Source organism: Sphaeramia orbicularis, chromosome 4 (assembly GCF_902148855.1).
Source record: "Sphaeramia orbicularis chromosome 4, fSphaOr1.1, whole genome shotgun sequence".
In the NCBI taxonomy this organism is placed as follows: domain Eukaryota; kingdom Metazoa; phylum Chordata; class Actinopteri; order Kurtiformes; family Apogonidae; genus Sphaeramia; species Sphaeramia orbicularis.
The window spans coordinates 20,088,093-20,112,830 of NC_043960.1; the positions used below are offsets into that span (position 1 = coordinate 20,088,093).

General features: G+C 38.0%; 2 protein-coding genes across 5 annotated transcripts in view; both read left to right on the top strand.

Annotated features, from left to right (window-relative positions):
* The first annotated feature begins 542 nt into the window (after nt 1–542).
* uhrf1 (ubiquitin-like with PHD and ring finger domains 1) lies at nt 543–13,510 on the top strand. The gene is made up of 17 exons (XM_030133143.1): nt 543–663; nt 4,139–4,301; nt 4,718–4,984; nt 5,111–5,268; nt 6,261–6,476; nt 6,626–6,741; nt 6,881–7,067; nt 7,348–7,471; nt 7,602–7,709; nt 7,839–7,943; nt 8,062–8,168; nt 8,251–8,413; nt 8,652–8,789; nt 10,450–10,549; nt 11,167–11,315; nt 11,779–11,877; nt 12,043–13,510. Exons 2-17 carry the CDS (start codon nt 4,149–4,151, stop codon nt 12,187–12,189), a joined length of 2,337 nt encoding a protein of 778 aa, XP_029989003.1. The 5' UTR covers nt 543–663; nt 4,139–4,148; the 3' UTR covers nt 12,190–13,510.
* Nucleotides 13,511–14,181: 671 nt separating this feature from the next.
* Nucleotides 14,182–24,738, top strand: part of kdm4b (lysine (K)-specific demethylase 4B) — a 56,456-nt gene continuing 45,899 nt past the window's right edge. For 2 of the 4 annotated variants that reach the window (XM_030132270.1, XM_030132271.1), the window contains exons 1-3: nt 14,182–14,310; nt 19,452–19,947; nt 24,476–24,651. In XM_030132270.1, coding sequence (XP_029988130.1) covers nt 19,480–19,947; nt 24,476–24,651 — 644 coding nt within the window. In that variant the 5' untranslated portion in view covers nt 14,182–14,310; nt 19,452–19,479. The remainder of the gene's footprint in view (nt 14,311–19,451; nt 19,948–24,475; nt 24,652–24,738) is intronic. The other 2 variants (XM_030132272.1, XM_030132273.1) reach the window with 2 other exon arrangements.

Here is a 24,738-nt window from a genome sequence, read left to right on the forward strand (position 1 = left end):
TAAGTCTTGATGCTTTCTATTCAGTCGAAGTGGTTGATGGCTGCCTGTACTGTACACAAAGTAAAGAGAATAAACTACATTTGCCTCTGAAAAATGTGATTCTTTTACAAGGACTGTGCATGTAAATATAGTTTTGTACAAACACACCATCCTCCAACAAAAACAAAAACTGTGACTGTATGACGTTGATTAAACATTGGCATCACCAAAGTTTAATGTACTAAGGTGAATCATTAAAAAGACACTGAAAAAAGAATCATCCAGACACTAGACAGGATGAACAGCCAGTGAAGTTGTTTACATGAACTCCAAACTCTCGCTGGCTTGTCATACCGGTTTGACACATAATCTCGCGATAAATGTCCGTAGGCGAGCTGCACCCACGAGAATGTCGTTTCGCGCGCTGGGGCTAAGCTCCAGTCACTATTAAGATTGGCTTCTATTCTGGCCAATCAAGATTATGTATAAAGAAAAAAAGCACCAATAACGGCACAGTGTTTCTGGAGCAGGCGGGATATGAAAGTCTTGAAGAATAACTCATTGATCAATCTCCAACAAGGCTTAGAGTTGGACGTACAAACCTCGCAAAGAAGTTTTTTGGGGAAAACGTGCGCGTCTTTCCTTAAACATCAATTTCTTGTTTTCACTTGGACGAATATACAGGTACAGCATTATTTTTCTCGCCTTTTAATAACTTTAAAATTTGTGTTCATTGATATATATATATCTATATACCAGGTTGCTAGCTTACTAAGGTTAGCTAACTTGACCAAGTCCTGCCTCGTTTCTGCTTGGCTTACTACACCATATACTCCAGTCAGCTATAGGAAATTTCAGTTGAATTTAACTTTTCAGCCGTTTAGAGAAAATTTATGGTGGTAAATAGCCGGTGGTTTCTTTTTGCTCTTCAATCATTTAGTAGGCTTTAAACAATAAGTTGTAACGTGGTGGTGTAACGTTGTGATCATTGATAAGGGCAGATGATGAACTTCACTACGGCGAAATGTTGTTGTTTATGTCACATATATGTACAAAATGTGCAGTGTGTGATAAAATTTCAGCTAGCTTTACTTTTTACTGGACTGTATCTGTAAGCAAAACAAAAAGCGCCGTTCTTAACCGTACATGTTATTCTCATTTATTTCGTATTGGTATTTAATAGTGGATGTTTTGTCTGCATCCTGCAAAAAATTAAACTAATCGCTAAACCGCCGCAAGCTGGAGGAGGTACTTTCTCTTTAAAGGTTAGTATTAATGTTTTGTTCGCAGGAGTGGGTTTATTTAGAAGCAGCAGAGCGAACAAGACCTCAGCTGAGAGCGCAAAAGTAAAAGCCAGGCACTCTCCGAGCTGGCCGCCTACTACTTCCCGGGAACAAAGCGCGTCTTTGTTTCCAAAGTGTCATTAATGTGATATAACATTTGATTCGAAACTACATATAAGGTCGTGCTGCGGTGTTTTTTTTATTGTCACAGAGCGGAGGCACATTGTTTGCTAGCGCTCCCTCGCGTCCGGATGTGCTTGGTTTAAAAGAACTGGGAGTGGCCTGCAGCCCAGTTTCCCGCACTGTATTTAAATCAGCCTGTTCCCTCCCTTTCTGCTCCTCTGATGTGACAGCCCGGGCCTGACAGCTGCACAATATAAAAGCCCACGAAACACAGCATCATATTTGCCGCTGAGAAACAAAAGAAATAATCCTTGGCTTTGGATTTGTAGGAAAAGCATCCCAACTGTAGGCCTGAATGATGAAATGCTGTCAGTGAGCATGCTGAAAGATGGCAGTGTTCTGGACTGAAATGCCTCCAGAATAAAAGTAGTGAAACTTTGCCATGTTTGAGTCACTAGAATAGAAAAATTCAGATTCAAGATTTTTTTTGTTTGTTTTGTTTTTATTGTTAGTTTATGAGATGCAAAGGACATACAAAGAATTGACAAACTGTTTCTCTCTCATCTTGCTATTTATTCATTTAACCTCTTAAGACCCAGCTATGGGTTTTCTATCCATATTTGTGGACAACAGTTTCACAACTTCACACAAAAAAAGAAAAGAAAACTGCCCACTACAATGGACATTCCATAAAAATTAAAAAAAAAAAAAAACTGGATCTGAAAAAAACTGTTTCATCATGATGTTTCCAATATAGGCACTTATTTAATTAAAAAAAAAAAAGCTTGTACTTTGCTGACATTTCTTGAGTTTTAGGAGGTTAATCTTTATTTAACCAGGTAAGTCAGTCGAGAACTGATTGTCATTTACAATAACGACCTGGCCAAGAGGCAGCACAAACAGTGAGTAGCATCACAGTTTGCATGTACAAACAACAGAACCGATTAAATATACAACAAACAAGATGGACAGCAGAACCAATCACAGTGACATATAACAAATAGAAAAGCTACAAACAGGTGCAGTGGTCCAGAAGTGTATCTCTCACTGATCTTTTAAATGACAAGAGCGGTATGAATGAGGTGAGTTTTAAGGATCGTTGCAAAGAATTCCAGTCCTAAGCGGCAGAAAACTGGATTTTAAATGCCGTGTAATAAAACAGGTAAAAATACAATACAGTAACAGCAATAATGATCATGAAAGGTGAAGAGGTGCATAATGGGAGTCAAAAATGCATTTTGGCAGTAGTTTACAAGATGCAATCATGGGTCAAAATGTACTCAAAAGGAATGTTTCTCTCAGAGCTACCAGCTTAATTTCAAAACGCACACAAAGCACATTATAATACATTCACTTTTCAGGTTCTTTCTAGTAGAAGATTTTAAAATGTATTGTATAAATGTAGATAAACTAATATACATGAACAACACTTAATCATATGTGTTGAAAACATTGGCTAACCAGCACTTTTGTCATTTGTTTCATCTCATTAAAATATCTGAGATTGAGCACATTTAATCTGTATTGTAGACCAGCGTAGTTTGATTTTGTATGGATTTAATGGACACAGCTCAACCTAAATGTTTGTGTAGCACCTCATACGAGCATGCAAACCAAATTTCTTCAGATAACAAAATTAAGTAAGAACAACAGTAAAGGTAAAATTCAATGCCACCATTAAATATTATGATTAAAACAACTATTGAAATGCTCGGTTGTAAATTACTAATTAAAACTTTGTTGAAATGTTTCACCAAATTAAAGGCTAAAGAGGATAAGTCTTTATATTTGTTCTAAAATGATCAGGACAGCTTGTATTTGCACAGCTCAGGGTCTTAAAATTAGAAGGTGCCTTACTGGTTTACAAAAAGAAAAAGTGGTGAAGTAGAAATGTAGCTTCAGATTAATCAGGTGTAAAACACTTTGATAGTTTGTAACCTACATGCAAAATTATTTTCTGTTGAGATGCAGAAAAATATCTGCAAAACATGGATCAGTATTCACCTTAAAGACAGTAGGTTTTGCAAAATAAAAATTTGTTTCACATATGACAGTCACTTATTAGTTGCTGTGTAATATTAAATTAATTTTAAAGACGATAATAGACTTTCAAAAATATAACAAGAACAATTTCAGTTTCTGCCTAAATTTTCATTGTAAACATCAGTATGAGCCAAGGTAACTATCCACTAGTTCTCTCTTTATATGGATATTTCACAAGGTCAAAGGTAAAGTTTCTCTAGCATTACATTAAAATTTAGTAGCATTTAAAATGTCAGAATTGTATGAGTAAAAAAAACAAAAAAAAAAACACTGTTGCATCACACTTGGATATAATATTACAGACAAATTAACACTTGAAATGTTTTTATAAAAGGCCTTGATTTTTTTTTCAGTACTTACGTTTAAACTATTTGGAAATACACACAAATGAATAGCAGCCAAATCTTATTATTCACCACTAAGGATATTGAATAATGTGGAAATTGACTTAATTGGGTTACTAGAATGACCTTCAGTTTGGCTGTTTCAGAGAAGTTGTCACTAAGTTGATTAAATCAGAGTAGCCATTAAATTATTGCCCTGTTGAGGTATTGGTGCACTACTTTTTAAGAACCCCTCATACAATTGACTGAAATGAGAGGGATTCTTAGTCAAATCTGCCATTAAATGAGATGGAACCTAAATATAATTACTTATCATTTTAAAGAGAAATGGCTGTAAAATGACACATGGTTTGGTTGTTTACATAGGGCAGCTGCAATGTGGATTCAAGTGCGCACAATGGATGGGAAGGAAACCCACCGGGTGGATTCCCTGTCCAAACTCACCAAGGTGGACGAGCTGCGTCTCAAAATCATGGAGCTTTTCAAGGTGGAGCCAGAGAGGCAGAGACTGTTCTACCGAGGCAAACAGGTAAGCAGCTCCTGACCCGATCTTTATAGGATTAGATGCATTGTATTTACATTTTATGCACTTTTGGTATTTTAGATCGTGTGATCTTTTGAGTTATTGTGCATTCATATGTTTTTTATTGTGTTTAAATTTTGTTGTATCCCGCTGTGCAATGGCAGTCTAGTCAGATTCTGAGCTGTGAGGTTTCAGAGTCCAACGTTACTACTCTATTTGTGGTGTATGACATAATGACTGTGTCTTGTATAAAGTGTAAGTTTCACCTGCCATGCAGTTTTTTACATTTGACTTAAATAATGAAATGAACAATATACAAAAGATTGCCTACATATAAAAACAGTTTATAGTGACTATGTTCAGTGACACATCAAGACATCTACTTTTCTGTGTTAATGTTGCATGTGTTTATTTTATTTCAGATGGAGGATGGCCACACCATATTTGATTACAACGTGGGTCTCAATGACATAGTGCAGCTGCTAGTCAGGCAAGCGTTGCCTTCAGGTGAAGTTGTTAAAAACAAGGATAAAGAAGCGGAGCTCTCTGACTCTGATTCTGGCTGTGGCTCAACCCAGAGCGAGTCTGACAAGAGCTCAACTCACGGCGAAGTGGAGAGTCAGGCTGCTGGCACCTCAGCCCAAGCCAATGCCCCAGAGCTCATCAACCCAGGGTTTGGACTCTACAAGGTGAGTCTCCAGGCTGGTTCAACACATGCTTTGTAGTGGCTGTGTAGTTAGTGAGTTTGTCTCCATTCACTCACCTCACCTCCTGCAGACGTTGTGACATTTAGATTTTTCTTTTTGTGTGTAAAGATCAATGAACTGGTGGATGCAAGAGACTTGAACATGGGAGCTTGGTTTGAGGCCCAGATCGTGAACGTTACTAAGACAACAAAGACGCCTAAGGAGGAGGCCGCGGAGGCACAGCCGGCAGAGGAAGAGGAGATACTGTACCACGTAAAATACGAAGAGTAAGAAACCTTTTTCCATTTCTCATCATCAGGTTATTACAAATCTTTTGGTTGAGTGAGTTATTGGTACATTACAATTAAAGTGCAGGTTTTATAACAATTAGTTGGAATCTGTGGCTTTCATTAGTTATCAGAAACGGTCTATCTTTTTTAAAATTTAGTATTTTATAGTACTGCAGTTAGTGGTTTTCAGTAAGCTATAATGTTAGGATGGAAACTGTCTTAAAAGACTTTGAAATTCTCTGCAAGTGCTTTTGCAAATTGCAATCTAAAATGTTTTAAACTGAAATATTTAACATTTACCAATGTCAGTTACATGCATCTTTTTATTGCAGGTATGTATTTTTGTCATAAGTATTTTACCAATCTTGCTTGGTGAAATGGGATTGAAATTGCTTCTTTCACTTACAAATATTGTGCAGATGTTTGGCCAAAAATACTGTTTAATAGTGGAATGAATATCTGTAGTGCAATCACCAGATGGGCAACATAACTCTTGCAGTTTAACTGGCTGGAGCATCATATATGTAATAAAACAAGCATCTGTTAAGCTGCAAGATCGGACAATATCTTCTTGCTGCAGGTTCACACAAAAGCCTGTTAACTGCTCATTACAGTATGACATTAAACATTTATTAGGTTAATGTGTCACTATCTGTAAAACCCTTATTAATACACCAAAGATGGCATTAAGTGTAATTTGCTTTTTTTCCTGAGTGTGTGCTGAGGGATTGACTTGCCTGTGCCTTCTGGTTTCACCCTCAATGAAAGAAGCTCTTGTCTAGTGTTAAGGCTGTGAGTGTATTAGTGTTGAAACAGTCATGTGAGCAGTGTAGCGTAGACTTCCTTCAGCAGCTGTCTGGGCTCACAGTTTAGATGTACGTTAATTCATTAAGCGACACTCCTTCAGCCTCCTCTGTGTAGGAAGCACCTGTACTGCTGTGTGGCTTCTTTGAGCTGATAACTGATAAGGTGTTTCACTTACATCACAGCTACCCAGAAAATGGGGAGATTCCGTTGCTGGCCAAGGATGTCCGTCCCCGGGCCCGCACAGTGTATCAGTGGCACCAGCTGGAGCCTGGTATGGTGGTTATGGTCAACTACAATCCAGATGACCCAAAGGAACGTGGCTACTGGTATGATGCTGAAATCCAGAAAAAGAGGGAGACGCGCACCCTTCGAGAGGTCTACGCCAAGATTATCCTTGGGTAAGAGCAATGCAGAATGCTAAGTGTAGCTGCCAAACATTTATAAATGCTTAATATTTGTCTTTACACAGGATAAAAACAGAAAATTCTACTTTTGAATCAATACTGGTGTTGTCAAAGATAAATTACATTTGTTTAATTGTTTATAGCGATGCTGGGGACTCTCTGAATGACTGCCGCATCATGTTCCACACTGAAATCTACAAAATTGAGGAACCTGGTTCTCTGAATGATGCGCCCGCTGGAAGTGAGAGCCCACTCAAAAGTAGGTTTACCTAAAAAAGTATTATTAAATATACTTTGCCATTTGACATGACTTATGAACCACTGAATATTGTCAGAATACCCAGTTGAATGCTACTGTTGAATTAGATTGTGTTATAACTAAATTCTCTCTTCTTTAGGGTCAAATGGACCTGAGTGCAAACACTGCAAGGACGACCCTAAGAAAAACTGTCGATGGTGTAACTGCCATATCTGTGGCATCAAGCAGGATCCTGACAAACAACTGCTATGCGATGAGTGTGACATGGCCTACCACACCTACTGCCTGAACCCTCCACTTACCACCATTCCCGAAGATGAAGACTGGTCAGTAGCAACCAATGCTTAATTCAACCTTTGATTATAAATGGTTGCATATCCTAATGATGTTGGGAAATCACTGCATTTAAAGAAAAAAGGACTGCGCTGGCTTGAATGGGTCCTATTCGAGATAACTGTGTAATAATGAAGTCACAGCTGTTATTACTGAACAAATATGCCTCAAGTAGATCATAAACTCCCTGTTTTAAATTGAGGGATGCAGTTTCTTTTCTTGTTTTACCTAATGTCCATATGTGTGACTTTTCACTGTTTTATACCTCTGCAGGTATTGTCCAGGTTGCCGTAATGACACCAGTGAGGTCGTGCGTGCTGGAGAGAAGCTGAAGGAGAGCAAGAAGAAGGCTAAGATGGCTTCTGCCAGCTCCTCCAGCCAGAGGGACTGGGGAAAGGTGGGTGCAGCAAAACGGAAATCTTATGACATGCAAATAAGCTGTCGTTGCATCATGTTTTGGGCAAGTTATGCAAAGTGTAGAACCTCTTTAAAATGAAACTAATTTACTTTCCTTTTTTTCTCCTCAGGGAATGGCCTGTGTTGGTCGAACCAAGCAGTGCACAATTGTCCCATCCAACCACTATGGCCCAATTCCTGGCATTCCTGTGGGCTCCTTGTGGAAGTTCAGAGTGCAGGTGAGTCCGTGCAGTGAGTGAAATCTGTTTCAAATTTCTCCGTTTGGATGCACAACATTTGTTTCAACAAAAACTGTCATTTTTGTCATTGTATATTGTGATTTTTTTTTTTTTTTTTTTTATCTTTAGGTCAGCGAGTCTGGTGTTCACAGGCCACATGTAGCTGGCATTCATGGCCGGAGCAACGATGGCGCCTACTCTCTGGTCCTGGCAGGAGGCTATGAAGATGATGTGGTACAGTTTTTTTTTTTTTTTTTGTTTTTTTTTTTACTCCTCAGTGATAGAGTAGTTGCAGTTTCCCCTTTATTTGTAGTTTTAATATGTATTAAGAGTGTTGTATTTGATATTGCAGGATGATGGTAATGAGTTCACTTACACTGGTTCTGGAGGGCGAGATTTGTCTGGAAACAAGAGGACAGCTGAACAATCCTGTGATCAGACACTTACTCACATGAATAGGTATGGCTAAAGGACATTATGACTTTGAACAGAGGCTAAAGTCTGCTTGTCTACATATCTGAATTGTTTTGATGTCCATCAGGGCGCTGGCTCTCAACTGCAACGTTCCAGTTAATGACAAAAATGGAGCGGAATCAAAGAACTGGAAGGAAGGCAAACCGGTCAGAGTTGTGCGCAGCTGTAAGGGCCGTAAGCACAGTAAATATTCCCCTGAAGAAGGAAACCGATATGATGGTATATACAAGGTAAGCTGGGATAATAGGCTGTATTTGAATTGTGGAGGATTTTTTAACTGGCTTATACCCTGGAGTTGAGCACATTAGCCTATTTAAGAATAATGAATGCAAAGGATAACGAGAGATCAGAACTGACTAACACAACCAACTTTTTCTTGAAATGCAAATGGTTCGTATAACTTAATGTTGTGGTATACATTTTTCATGTATAGGTATTTTAATGCGGTGTGGGTGTGATTTCATTCAGATTGTCAAGTACTGGCCGGAGAAAGGCAAATCTGGCTTCCTTGTTTGGCGGTATTTGCTGAAGCGTGATGACGATGAACCGGCACCATGGTCAAGAGATGGCAAGGAACGCATCAAGAAGCTTGGCCTGACAATACAGGTAGAGATTTCTGCAGTATATACAGGCCAAGATACACGTTTAATGGATGTTGGAATTTTTTCAGTTCTGAATTTGGCTCACTTTTCTAGGGGATTAAAATCATAACAAAAAATAATTTCTGCCTATAGGATCATTTGCCCACATTTAGATGAGTTTTAGGCTGTGGATCAAAGCATGTGATAGTTGGTTAAAATTGTCAGATTTGGTAATTGTGAGTTTTATTTATTATTTAATTTTGTTGACTTGACAAGCTGTGCCTTGCTTGTTCCCTGATGACCGTTGCTGTCTTTCACAGTGAATGTGATATAGTTTGGATAAGTTTAAGTTCAATTCTCCAGTGTCTGTCTGTAGTTGTTAAAGGTAAGAATGGAAGGAGTGAATTCAAGATGATCCTTGGCTACTAAACATTGGCACTATGTACTGATGCCATGGTACAGATAGTATACAGATAAAGAACTAGTATTGATTCCTCTATACTCTTTGATACTGGCTTTGTTGGAAACTGTTTAAAAAAAAATTATGCATTGCAGCTGTAAATCTTTAAAATGGATCTGGAGTGGAAATTATCTCAGTGTTTACAGCTTAGCAATTCATAGCATTGTGTCTTGTAGAAGTGTCTGTATCTATCTAGGAGAATTCAAATAAGCTAGTCTTTGCATAAGGATGTTGTTGGGAGTCCCAAATGCAATGTCTTTTACTTCACACTCTGTAAGATTAAATATTCAGCTGTCACACATTGACACAAACTAATGCTCTGTGTCAGCTGGACTGAGGTGGCATCTGAGTCTGAGGTTGATGTGTTTGTGTGTCTGTGATTGTGTAGTCTGACAGTGGTCTTGCACTACACTGGGCATACTTACTGCCTGATGTTTAATAGCTTTGAATGTAAAATTCAGGCCTCCTTTAGATTTGTAAAACAATCTCTGCTAGTGATGTTCACTGAAGCATGGAAATATTTAATTTAAACACACATTTGTTTTTAAAACAAAACCTGAATTCGAGCTGGATTTTGTCTCCTCTTCCTCACAGCATTGGGCAGAGAAAGTAATGTACCACAACTGTTTTTAGCCCTAACAGTGACTCGATGTTTACCAGTGACCAATTTGCTGCGAGAAGCAATAGAAGAGTAGGTTTTTAGCTTACTGGCCGATAGGCTGTAAGCTATTGTCGTCATGCGGCCTCTGGTGTCATCTGTCGTCGGCTGTCGTCTGTTAGAAAAATTTCAATCGTCTTCTTCTCTGAAACTACAATTCCGATTGACTTCAAACTTGGTATACAGCTTCTTTATGATGATGTCAACAAAAGTTAGTGAAATTATTTGGATCCGGCTCTGATTCTGGATTTGGTGCGACTTTGAAAAATTTCCCCATTGTAAGAGATAGGAAGTGCCGGTAAGCTACAGGGCCATTGGTCCTATTTTTTTGCAGTTGGTGTGATTCAGACAGTCCCATCTCAGACGGTTACCTCTGACGATACAATGTGATCAACAGACTAGGATACCAGTATCAAGATCCAAGAGAAAATGGATGCATATTTTCAATAAAAAAATTTGTAGTGAGAAGTGTGCGTAGATGTAAAAATCTGTCAACTTTGTTCTGTACTTTGAACATTTGACAAAGGTGAGCATACCTCTAGTTAATTAGATTCAATCTTGTTGCAGTATCCTGCAGGCTACCAGAAAGAAAAAGAGAACAAAAATGAAGTGGAGGAAGAAGGGACGCCAAACAAAGCAAAGAGGAAGAGGAAATCTCAGGGCACTGGTAAGTAGTATGTTTTGGGTTGTGTGTTTTTTTTAAACTAACTTAAAAATGGTTGATACAGAATTTTCTGTACCTGTTTTGTACTGACTAGCTTCTGTAGTGCTTGCTGGTTTTGTAATCATTCTGTGGGAGTCTCCTTTGTCTCTTCTGAAGAAACTGACATGGCTGCATCTTGGCCATTAAAGCTTAATTTTTGGATGCTTCATGCCCCATTTATACAGATTTTCCATTACACAGTTTGGCATTTCTTGACTCGACTCAGTTTTACAATTGAGTACCACCTGAATATCAGTTGGGTTGTTATGGCAAGGCTTCCAGAAACTTCTGACATCCTTCGTTTTGGGGACATACAAATGACACAAATGGAGGACATGGAGTCACACTCATGACACATCTAGTGATGTCACTCCCTGATCAATCAGTGCCAATTAGGTGCTAATGGAAAAGCACCATTAAATGTTGAGATTAGTCCAGATTTTAAACTCCTCATCTGAGACAATTATGACAAACTTTTTCCATGAAAGAGACTAATACTGTATTTTCTGACTAGAACCTAGTCCATCTCCTTTCAGTGGTCCACTACAGCTCAGACGATTTCAAAATGTTTTGTTTTTCAGAATCCACCAAGACCTCACCAGGCAAGACGCCGAAGAAAATAAAAGTAGAGGTGTACAAGCTTACTTCGGAGCAGAAGACCCTCATCAAGAATGATAAGGCAAACAAGAAACTGTGGGATGAAGCCATGGAATCACTGTCACTTGGACCGGTGAGGACAAATGTGACTTATTTCTCATTCAGGGTGGAACTGAGGATGCCTGTTATGTCACGGTTGAGGTTAAAATTTCATTTCTCCATTCTGGTTCAGTGTGCCCATAACATGAAAGTGGAAATGGAGCCTGGGCCTGAAAAATGCAGTACTTTGATATGATACTTTATATTTAAAATTATCTTAATTACATGGTCAATATGGTAAACTTTAAACAAGCAGTGCCACAGTGTAATGAGTGTGCTTGCTTGGGTGGAACAAACACTGCATTGCATTTTGCCAGTGCTTGATTTATGTGCTTATTGTTGTGAAATGCAGTAGTTGTCCCTGCATCTGAACAAGCACCTCATTTAAAAAAAACAAAACAAAAAAAACATGAAAACCAGGCACGTAATGTCAGTAACAACTGCTTTAAAACATCTGACGACCTTGTCTTTACAAATATTGAATGTTTTATCTGCAGAAATTCTTGAACAAAGTTGAAGAAGTTTTCCTCTGCATTTGCTGCCAAGAAGTGGTCTTCCAGCCCATCACCACAGAGTGTCAACACAACGTGTGCAGGGTAAGAAGTGTTTCCATCACTGTGCAGAATTGTGTATGCAACAACCTCATGACGCTATATCAATGAAAGTTGATGAATCTGGCAAGTTGGGTTTGTTTCAACACATGAGCAGCATTTCATTGTGGTATTCTGTTTATTTAAGTGTATTTATTTTTTTACTTTCAGGAATGTCTTCAGCGATCCTTTAAAGCAGAAGTCTACACTTGCCCGGCCTGCAGGCATGACCTGGGCAAAAACTACTCCATGACCGTCAACAAATCCCTGCAAGATATTCTAAATCAGTTTTTCCCAGGCTACAGCAATGGGCGATGATCTTTGGTTCTGCGTTGAGCCATCGAGGAAACACGATGTAAACTGTAAGAGGAATTTTCAATGGAGGCAATAAAGAATCACTTTCTCTTAATATATTTTTATGATTATAAACTACAATTTTTGTGGACTTCAATGCCAATGTTCACCTTGGATCTTCCTTGTGTAGTTAATGATAAATTGAAAATTCCTTTGTGCCTCCGTTATTACCTTCAGCTGTGATTTTAATATTGATGATTTTTTTTTTTTTATACTCCCAGCAATTTGTTCTGTTCTATTAACTAATGCTAATATTATCCACAATGTAAAATTGTTGTTTTTAACAAATTCCCTCCATATTTCGCACTCCCTTACTGAATGTTTTGCTGAAGTAGTTAAAATATTTACCCATGTTAAAAATGGAGATTATTTTTATACACTGCTGTTGTTATAATCTGGATTGAAACTGCCGTTAGTTTGGCTGTATTTGTTTTTAGTGCAGTTTTTACTGAATCTGATCATTCAGTCATGTTCCAAAGTGCTCCGTTACACCTTAAGTTGTTACGTTATGTATTATCACGTTTTTTAATATTCAGAATCTACAAATGCACAAAAGCTTGATTACCTCCTGGTAAAGAGTGAATCTCTGTAAAAGAAATTGGCACCAAATTGGACTGTTACTCTTGTTCTAGTTTGATCAGATTATTTTAGAAATGCACTATGAGCAACCCAAAGCCTATTTTGTTTTTGTTTTTGTACAATTAAGGCTTTCTAACTCTTGAGCTGCTCCATGTAATGTAAAGGAGAGCAAATACACAAGCACAATTTGGGAACTGTGTCATCAAATGAGGTGATTCTTTGCCTAATGCATTTGTTCTTTTCCATTTTTTCCTACAGTTAATGTATGATTGTATATTAAGTTTTAGAAAGTTACTATGAAATCTGCTAAATCTTAAAAGGTAATGTTATAGGTTCTTAAAGTCATATACTCCATGATGTAGATTTGGATTACCCCTACTTAAAAAAATCACCTCCTCGACCTAGTCCAAAGAAACAAAAGTGCTTAATCAAGAGGGTAATGTAGAACTCCAGATTTACCTAGCTCCTTAGAAGTTGTCCCTGACACTCAAACCTAATCGAGTCTAGAAACGTGTATTTTTTTTTTTTGCTAAAATATAATTTGCTCTTTCATCTTTTTTATAACCTTTTATTGCCATCAGTGGGTGTGTTGTTCTGTCAGATTTTTGTGTCTCCTTTGGTCTCTTGTAATACCTAACCTTGTGTTTAAAAAAAAAAAAAAAAAAAAATGCTTGTTTTAAGGAAGCATTGAAACATGGCAATTTCACACACTGCTCCCAAAAGTTGTTAAATTGGCTAAGTTCTTACCATTTTTCTTGTGCTTTCTCTAAACAATCTGGATTTTTAGAAGCAGTGTGTGACTATCCATCCACATACCAGCACTTTGGAGAGACAAAGATTTGCTTAGACTGGGAAATGTATATTTTCTTAATTTGTATAAGTTTTTAGTCCATTTTAGTTGTAATATGTAGTTTTAGAAATACTTGCACGTGTTTTGTGCAACAAATTTGTCTATATATTTTCAGTGTTATTCAATAAAAAAGTGAGAATGATGTTTGCTTCTTGACTGTTTCTCTGAGGGGTTAAAGGGCTGTACAGAGTTCACTTTGAACTGGATTGTTTCAAAGGAAGAAATGTAATTCGCGCATATTAGAGAAAGACTATATTAACCGCAGATTACATAAAGTCAATTCTTGCAGTGTGTTTATATTTTACGTGCAGGTCATTGATATTACTTTTATGTAAATGCAGTCAGCGCGATGTCTACGTGCGCGGAGTGCACGTCGGTCAAGTATGATCATCGACGTGACTACTAAGCAGGCGCTTCTTTTTATTGGTTGAACGCGTTGTCTATCGCCAAATAAGCCAATCAAGTTGTTCAATGAGTGAGTAACTGCCCGTCATAAACGCTATCCAACCAATCTTGAGGCCGAGTTTGAGGTGGGCGTGATCGCTAAATAGCCCCAGCAAGCTAATGCTAGAAGAAAATCGATCCTGGGTATTTTATTAAAACGAAACCATATCGAGTGAAGTAAACGGGGAGACGAATACAATTTGCTGCAGGAGGTAAATTATCTCAAATCCGAATTATATTATTTGTTAGAAAACGGTGCATTCTCGTTTCATCGTGATGTGTGATGTCTGGCGTCGCGGTGTTTTGTTTTTTCTAAATGCAGATGGATTTAGCAGTTAGCCAGAACCTAGCCAGTGTTAGCTAAGGATATGTTAAAGGTATTCAGTCGGTTATGCATTCCTCTGCTTCAGTACGGCTGTTTTTGTTTGCTTGGCCGACTTATGCAGATTTCATTGACTATTTTTATTGGTTCCCCATTTTGGTAATTTTGAAGCGCTTCGGGTTTCTTGTCCGCTGTGATCTTGTATAGACTAACGCTAGCAGTTTAGTTGTGAGCAGCTAACCGTCAGTACTTGCACTACGAAATGCTAATAATTGCTACCTTGAAACGGAGCCTCGACATTTTGTTGCCACTAAACGAGAGATGTGAATTCGACTAACTAGCAAGCTTACCTAAAAAGAGTAGTAGTCTTTGCATCTCAGCCATTTTATTGGGGCACCATTCTGACAAGTTTCAGGCCCAGATTGAGTTAAAGGGTCTGTGTAGGCCTTTTTTGTTGTGGTTAGACAGCTGGGGGTCATGTGGCCATGCCTTCAGTAGGTCAGTAAAGATCTATTTTAATGCACAATTTAAGTTTCAGATTGTAAGCATTTTGCCAGTGTGGTTTGCAAAAGGAATACTGGTTGAAAATTGTTAGATCAGCCTTAACAGCAGCGACGTATTTTGTAAGCCACAGAGGAGGAAACATAGTATTATTCTTATATCACCATATGTCATATATTTTAAAGTGTGCATGTTACCCTAATTCTGATTTCGGCAGATTGAAATGACAGGTTCGTAATCGTCGTGGGATTCCTGTTTGACAGGCTCTTGTGTCATGCAAATGGTTACTTTTGTTTGCATTCCATTTATAGTAAGGACTCCCAGCGCAAAAAAAAGCATCAGGTGGGGCCTGTATAGCATATTTAAAGATAAGTTTGCATATTTTTTTTTATGTATTTCCTAAATGCAGTGTCTGACATTAGCCCAGCCACATCAAAATAACCATTCTCAACTTTTTGTGCAGAAAAAAAAATTTGTTCTGTAGTATGTCATTTTGTCTGTGGAAAAGTGTTTAGATGAATGTTTCCATTATATACTGTTAGGGGTGATAAAACACCAAATGCTCCATACCTTGCAATTGAGAAGATGGTGGGGTCTGTTTGGGTGTTTCCTGTGTCAGTGCTGTTAAAGAGAACTTTGAACTGTTTGTTTGAAGATGTTATTTTAAGATGTTTGTTTTGTAAAACAGTGTAAGCACCTGGAAGCACTAGTGAAAACCTGGCTCCTATATTGTAATAATATTTAGGTTATTAGTAGGGATACACCGACAGATATATTAGCTGGACAATCTGTCAATATTTGCTGGTATTGTTCTGTATTGGTATCAGCATATAAGATGCCTTTTCACAGATGGTAGTGTTCGATATGGACTTGTCATGTTATTATGAAAGTTTTGTCATAGTTTAGAACATTTGAATCTGTAATGGACTGAAAGACTCATAAATAGTAACTATTTTATACTTCTGTTACACTTAGAGCTTTACATATATATATGTTTTGTAGTATTGATAATTTATTTCCCACTACTTTAATTATATTTGCATGGAGCAACTGTAGGCCTAAGGCACAATAATTTCCCCTGAGATTAATTAAGTATTCTGATTTATAATGAAGACTTCTTTGTTGAGGGATGGTTGGTGGATAAATAATAGCTAAAACAGAAGACCTAGAAAGTAAAGGTGTTTTCACACTGGGTTTCCGAGTCTGTATCTGAGTATGTTGGACTCCAAAGTCCACTTAATTTTATCAATGTGAATGCAAATGTTCCATGCATGAGTACCGTACCTGAGTCCAGCTGAGAAGGTAGTCCTGGGTTCCCAGTACGGAACGTTGCCTTGTGAAAGCAATCCGTACCTGAGACCGGAAGTGACCTAATCACCACTCTGACAACAAAAGTGACCTAATCACCACGAGACCATAGACAGCACTCCTGTTGTCTCCTGAAAAAACCTTGGATCTGCGCAGCACGGGCTGGACTTATCGACCAAACCACTTGGTGATATATCAGGGACAACGAAGGTCGCTCTTCTTCTCTTTGCCTCAAACAGGCTAACAGATAGACAAGTATTGCCTGTGAATAGAACAGTTGCTCGGTTGATGACATAAGGGTTTGTCACTTCTGCGTTTGTTGGATAGCGACAGAATTACTTGCACACCGCCACCTACTGTTTTGGCCCTGTGACACTCACTCATTCTTGGGCACGGGCTGCGGTATGTGCTTGTGAACGCAACATCTGCAGGAAAGGTGTGAGCGTATCCAGGTACAGCATGGATCCAGATACCCAGTCTGAAAATGCCCTAAGATCAGTATCGGTATTGGCTATCGACCAAAGTGCCATTTCAAACATTGATATTAGTATCAGCTGAGAATTTTGTAATCCTTGCACCCCAAGTTTAATTTTTGTTGCATTAATTTGATGTATAAATTTCACATTTAGCCTAACGGTATTTTTTCATTTGAAGTCTGAAGTGTAGCTTATTTCCCACAGTAGTTGCTACTGTTGTGCTGTTATTTTTACCCTGTTAAGATAAGATAGCCGACATACATTGCATTTGACATGTGCATAGCTTAGCCAAAAAAATCCCTACTTGGATTTAACTAAGCAAAAAAGTAATAGGTCCTTCCACTGGATAATTACTGTTGTGATTAATGCGTTTCAGTTGCTTTAACCTTAGCTGATGCAGTGAGTAGATGCTCATATTTTAAACAACCATCAGTTTGACAAAGATTGGACTGTGTTTCAATTGAAAAGGTTATGGGGTCTGATGAGTCCAGATTGTGAGAGTGCATCAAATTTAGAAGAGATGTGAAGTGATTACCCATCATGCTGAGTGCCCTCAGTACAACCCTGTGGGGGCGGTGTTATGATCCAGGGTTGATACAGTTGGTCAGGTCCTCCAACATTATGCCTAAATAATGACAGAAATATATGTTGTAACATTGCATACGCTTATTGAAATGACGCCATGGTAAAAGTGCCGTAATCAAAACTAAAGGCAGTCCAATGAAATATTAGGGTATGGGATTGTTATTTCTTAAATTTTATCATTATTATTATTATTATTATTATTATTATTAATAACAATAATAATGATAATAATAATAATAATAATAATAATAATAATAATAATAATAATAATAATAATAATGATGATGATGATGATAATACGATTGTGTTTTTTGGGCCAAGCTGTGTATATTGTCAGCTCAATGCCTGGGGTGATTGGCACAATATGTATGTAACATGGTTCCCACAGCATCTTAAAAAGTCTTTAAAGTCTTGAATTTACAAATCTACATTTAATACCTTAAAAAATTATTTAAAATGTATTAAATTTGATGTGGTTGGTCTTCAGTTCTGTTGCCATAAACTCGTTGGCTGTGTTGTGTTTAAATGTGTACCCGTTCCAAACCGACAATTTATATTTAAATTAGGAACCAATTATCACTAACTTTGCAGCAACTGATGAGAAGTGATTCAGAATGATGGGAATCAAAGCGCTGGAGTAAAAAAAGGCATTTTCCCTAAATTTTAGGAGTCACAAGTTTTTGCCAGTATGGCCATGAAAAACAGGCATTCAATTCTGTCTTAAATTGAACTTATAGAAACCTGTAGGAACCCTGATGTATGCAGGAAATTATTTTTGTTGGCTGTCCATTTTTTTCCATGGCTATGTAATTTGAAGATAAAAACAATGTTTTTTTTGTTTTTGTTTTTTGTTTTTTTAGAATTTTTGTTTTATTATTGTCTGTTTTCTTGTGTTTGTTAGTAACCAATCTTTTACAGCCATTTTTTGTATTTAGAAGGTACTTTGTTTATGCATCTGGATTGGACTTTGAACAACTTGACTTTTATAAGTCAGTGTAATAATGATGATAATTTGTTGCCAGAACAAAGCCAATACCTGATTACATGGATGATATAAACCTTTGAAAAATGTTACGCTGTCTGGAATTAACTATTGCATATTTGACTTCATAAAAAATGGGCCAACTGTTGGACTGAACAGCCCTATTTGCATGGGACTATTATAACCTGGGACCTCAAGTGAGCTCCAAATTAGGTTGGAATATTTACTTTACAACTTACAGACACTGCAAATAAAACAAGAACAGAGATGACCTCTCTAAGGCTATGTTCAGACTGCAGGCAAATGTGGTCCAAATCCAACTTTTTCAAATCCAACCCAGGCCACTTTCATATGCAGTCCTAAATCCGATACATGTCTGATATTTTGCAATGCGACTTCACTTTGAATGGCCAGGTCGCATTTATCTGACCTTTACATCATTGAAATGCGACAAACGTCACAATTCTGCATCCCAGGAGTGCCACTTCCGTAAACGCAGTGCATGCCTGCGTGGTCACATATTACGTCAGGACCTCTTTTGTGCATGCAGGTCATTTCAGGGTCGCATTCAGTTCATACTCAAAACTGATTGAAATCACATTTAATTTGTAATATGAATGAGCATAGAAAAAAATCAGATCTCACCAAAAAATCTGAATTGTGCATTAATACCTGCTGTCTGAATGTAGCCTTAGAGGTCCACAGGTAATACTTGTCCCAAGTTAATAGCTATCAGAGTATTAAATATTCAAGTAAATAATCTGCAACTGAATATCAAACTAAACCTTACATGATTTTAAGTGTGACCTTAAGTTTTTGACCTGATACATTTTTGACCTTCAAAGTTAGTAATTTCATCTGGGAAGGCTGATATTGGTGGTGTCAAGTTCTGTGAAAACCAGTAGTTTGTTAAATGTCTTATTGGCAACAATTATTTGGGTCTATCACTAATCTGGATAGAAAATGACTTGTATGGAGATATAAGAATTTGGTCATAACTTACAGTCCTATTTATACTGTGTAATATGGAAAAAGTATCATTTAAACATAAAAAGTTTTAATGTATTTGATTGCTTACCATTTGTTGTTGCTTCCATCTTTGCATTTGAAGGTCTGGCAGTATGTAAAAGTGTGTCAGATTGTATAATATGTTCGTATTGCCTGTGATCTCCCCTCCAGATTTACCTGCAAATTAAAAGGCTCCCTAATGGCAACTGAGACGCCCATGGACACGGTACTGGCCCCTGCCCCTGCCCCCACCCCTGACCCCGCCCCCACCCCTGCCCCTGCCCCTGCCTCTGCCCCTGCCCCAGCCTCACCTCCAGACCCCACACCACTGTTACCTCCACCTCTAAGCTCAAGTTCATCCCAAGACCAGGTTCCAACCCAGGAGCCAGCGATTGCAGAAACCCCTGATGCAGTGGTGACCTCAGAACATGATGCTGCTCCAAATCTTACCCCAATTCAACCTATACCCCCGGCTGTTGCCATAGACCCCGTTACAGGCGCTGAAGTGCCACTGGCCCCTTTGCCACCACCAGTCCCACCTGCCAGTGCCAAAAACCCCAGCTGCAAGATTATGACTTTCCATCCCACCTTGGAGGAGTTCAAAGACTTCGCGAAGTACATTGTCTACATGGAGAGTCAAGGCGCTCACCGTGCAGGACTGGCGAAGGTAGGGTCCACCGCTGCATGCATACACAGTACATGGTCACAATATCATATATGCAGATAACATTTCCATTCACCTTTTTTTTTTTTTTTTTTTTTTTTTTTTTTTACTCCTTATTTGCAGTTACCAAAAAATGCATAAAACTGGAACTTTGTATTGCTTGGGAGAGGTGGAAATGCTAGTGCAAGAGTGAAATGGGTCATTCTGTGACATCTCAACCAGAAATCCCAATTTTTAGCTTACCGGCCATCAGGCTGTAAGCTATTGTCGTCATGCGGCGTCCGTCATCATCTGTCGTCGTCGTCTGTTACAAAAATTTCAATCATCTTCTTCTCCGAAACTACAGTTCCGATTGACATCAAACTTGGTATACAGCTTCTTTATGATGATGTCAACAAAAGTTAGTGAAATTATTTGGATCTGGATCTGATTCTGGATTAGGTGCGACTTTGAAAAATTTCCCCATTATAAGAGATAGGAAGTGGATTGATGCAATAACTCAGTAAATATAAATGATATCCAGTGTAAGTTTCTACAGTACAGCCCTGATGGGAAGATGACCAAAACATAATGGCCACAGGCTGATCAGGATCTTCTTCTGGATCTGGGAATTTATGGAAAATTTAACATGGGCTCTTATGGGGAAAAAATTTCCATCGTCTTCTTCTCCGAAACTACAGTTCTGATTGACTTCAAACTTAGTATACAGTTTCTTTATGATGATGTCAACACAAGGTATTGAAATTATTTCCATCCAGATCTGTTTCTGGATTTGGTGTGACTTTGAAAAATTTCCCCATTATAACAGATAGGAAGTGGATTGATCCAATAAATCAGTAAGTATCAATTGTGTCAAGTTGGAATTTGAATTTTTTACAGATCTGATTGGAATATGACCAAAACATGGGCTATTTCTGTAATATCATAAATACTCATAACTGGGTGATAATAAATGGCATCTGGATACATTTCCCAAAGCTTTTAATTTGGCCGGTAAGCTACAGGGTCATTTGGTCCTGTTTTTTAGCTTACCGGCCGACAGGCCGTAAGCTATTGTCGTCGTACGGCGAAAGGCGTCATCGTCTGTCGTAGTCGTCATCGTCATCTGTCGTCGACTGTCATCCGTTACAAAACTTTCTATCGTCTTCTTCTCTGAAACTACAATTCCAATTGACTTCAAACTTGGTATACAGCTTCTTTATGATGATGTCAACAAAAGTTAGTGAAATTATTTGGATCCGGATCTGATTCTGGATTTGGTGCGACTTTGAAAAATTTCCCCAATATAGGAGATAGGAAGTGGATCGATGCAATAACTCAGTACATATAAATGATATCAAGTGTAAATTTCTACAGTCCAGCCCTGATGGGGAGATGACCAAAACATGATGGCCACATGCTGATCAGGATCTTCTTCTGGATCTGGGAACTTATGGAAAATTTAACATGGGCTCTTATGGGGAAAACATTTCAACCGTCTTTTTCTCCCAAACTACAGTTCTGATTGACTTCAAACTTGGTATACAGCTTCTGTATGATGATGTCAACACAAGGTATTGAAATTATTTCTATCCAGATCTGATTCTGGATTTGGTGCAACTTTGAAAAATTTCCCCATTATAACAGATAGGAAGTGGATTGATTCAATAAATCAGTAAGTATCAATAATTGGAATTTTAATTTTTTTACAGATCTGATTGGAATATAACCAAAATATGGGCTATTTCTGTAATATAATAAATACACATAACTGGGTGATAATAAATGGCATCTGGATACATTTCCCAAGCTTTTAACTTGGCCGGTAAGCGACAGGGCCATTGGTCCTATTTTTTTCTTGAAAAAGTAGTGTGAAAACTTTACTTCTTTTATTCAAAGACCAACTTTTCCACCACTCCCAAGTATTATTTTGAGATTTAATGAGTATTTATCAATATAGAAAAATGATTATATTTTTTGCCATATTGCCCGGCTCTCTCTGAGCCCTATCAAACAATCTAAACTCTATTAAAATGACTAATGAATGTAACTGTCGTGAAGGGACAGGTGATGATTTTCAATTAGTTGTTAAATTATAAAAATAGAGAAGATATTTGAATATTGTTTTCTCTTAAAAATACATTTTTTTCTGTTTTTATCGTCACCTGGTAGTAACTGATGTGTTGCTACCACCAGATGTCAGCAATGCACCTAAAAGTTCTAACCAACCACTAAATAACACAGAATAAGAACCTGTTAGTACCAGAAGCATGTGGCATTGCAAGATTACATGGTACTGTTCAAACAGGAAGAAAACATGTAAAACCCAAAGACTTACAATAGGTCTTTGTGAAACTTGAAATGAAAATGAGATGGAATTATGCAAACTTTGAAAGGTAAAAGCAGGCATATTGTAAATCTGCTATATACAGTGGAAAGTAGGGTTGCAACTAAGGATAATTTTAGTAACTGATTAATCTGTAGATGATTTTAATAACTAATTGATTCATCGGATAAACACAAAAGACTCAATTCTCAAAGATCAGTATTTAACCCATGCAGTATAGGCGGCAGACAAGTCACTAATGATTACATCCCCGCAATGGCTTCGGGTATAGTTAGTGAGCACTAGTTGGTTACTTAGACTTGTTATGGCTAGAGACTAGTAAGATGTAGTCTTCAACCAGCTCCGGTTACAGGCTGTCAAACTAGTGTTGTGTGTATTAGTTCCAGTCAACGATAGGTAACGTAAGTCTGGTGGCCTGATAAACGGAGATGGATGAAAACGTTATAATTACGACACTAGTGTCTGACTAGCCAGCAGGCTAAAGTAATCATGACACATAGGCTATCTTAAGCTAGGTTTACATTATGTTGCTGATGGCCATGGCAGCCCCATTTGCCTGAAACATAGTGCACCATGGGATTTTGGCCATTTTTTTTTCTCCATATTCAAGTTTTGTTACATAAATGGTGCACTATGTTTCAGCCAAATGGGGCTGCCGTGGCTACCGAGAACGTAATGTACACCTAGCTTTAAAAATGTGGCCTGGCATCCGAAGCCTCAGCCATGCTGCGCTGTGTTTTCCTCTGTTACACTACTCAGCATGCAGGCATGCCTCAATACTAATGTGCTCAAGACCCAACGAATCGACTGCTGAATTCGTTGCCAACTCTTTTAAGAATTGATTTGGATTGATTTAATCTATTCGTTGTTGCAGCCCTAGTGAAAAGCTCTCTCTCTCTCTCTGTGTGTGTGAGTATGTGCACAGGTATGTGTTTGGATGGGATGAGTTGTGGGAGTCTGTTCTTCAGTCTGTTGAGATAAAAATGAACTGCCTGGGCACATAGTGGTTGTTTTTATTTGGTGATGGAAAGGGCAGATCTCTTGCGATAACGGGCACAGATAAGCATGTTGATGGGAACACAATGCTATTGGCATGTTTCTGCTTCAGGCACTGGGAATTTTTTTCAGGTGCACAAAGTCATGAAGAAATAATTTTATGTTGACATTTTTAAGGATAATGTGAAGGAATCTGCTGCCAGTCTAAATATAGATGGCTGTTCAGTCTTCCATTAGGACGAATGATATGGTATGGGTTTGCTGTCCCAACTTTTTCTGGAAGGCGAAGCAAGAATCAACATGGAAATAAATGTTTTGGTTTTTTTTTTTAATAAAAAACAAGAAATCTCAAAAGGTAAAAGGACAAATATTGTTTTATTGTGGTGTTTTCTGTGGAATATAGGCTAGACATAATTTACTAATCATTACTTTTTAAATTTAATTTAGTTTACCCCTCGGCCAACTCTGGCCAGAGGGGTATTGTAATCATTTTGTTGTCCGTCTGTCTGTATGGCTGTCCATTCTGTCCGAGGGGTATTAAAAGTGCGCAGCATATTATGTTTCTTATATGGGGTTGTAAATTGGATTAAAGGGAACAAATTTGCAGGATTTGAGGCAATTAAGTGACATTTCCAGACATTTCCACTTCCAGTAGGGAAAAACTCTTACTTTTACTTTTACATTTTTGTTCTGGTCTACCCGTGCTCAGCCAGTCTTCTCAAGTATGTGTGAGCTTGTGGGTTTGCATATATGTGTGTGTGTGTGTGTGTGTGTGTGTGTATGTGTGTGTGTGGGTGTGGGTGGGGGGCGGTACTGATTTTTAAACTGATATGTAAAGCACTTTGTGCTACAGTTTTTAATGTATGAAAAGTGCTATATAAATAAAGATTATTATTATTATTATTATTATTATTAAACAGCTTGAATTTGCTATTATTTGTGAGACACAAAGGTAAATATACTATTGGCCATTTATAGTCCTAGGGTGAATCATTTGGACTTAATCTTTATTTATGTATGTATGCATTTATTTATTTTTCCCCCAACTTTGTGCATCATTAAATTTGGTGTTATTGTCTTTGTTCATTTGTAAGTAATTATATTGCATCACTTGTGGCATTGATTATGTCCATGGAAAAGCCGAATTCATGAAGAAGAGTAATAATTTTGACTTTAACTTATAAATGTCTACATCTTTTCATTCACCAGGTGATTCCGCCTGAGGGCTGGAAGCCACGTAGGTCCTATGACACTATTGAGGACATGGTGATTCCAGCTCCCATCATGCAAGTAGTGACAGGCCAGTCAGGTCTTTTCACACAGTACAATATCCAGAAGAAATCTATGACTGTGAGCGAATACCGCAAGCTGGCTAACAGCAAGAAGTAAGTGTACCTTTTACCACTTTACGCTGAGTATGTGATTAAGCTGATACTTACATGGTACAAAACACAAACCTGATTCAGCCTTGG

Coding starts and splice junctions, on each gene's coding strand:
- uhrf1 (XM_030133143.1), top strand. CDS start 4,149: ATGTGGATTCAAGTGCGCACAATGGATGGGAAGGAAACCCACCGGGTG. Junction 5,269..6,260: donor TACCACGTAAAATACGAAGA/GTAAGAAACCTT, acceptor CTTACATCACAG/CTACCCAGAAAATGGGGAGA. Junction 6,742..6,880: donor AAGTGAGAGCCCACTCAAAA/GTAGGTTTACCT, acceptor TCTCTTCTTTAG/GGTCAAATGGACCTGAGTGC.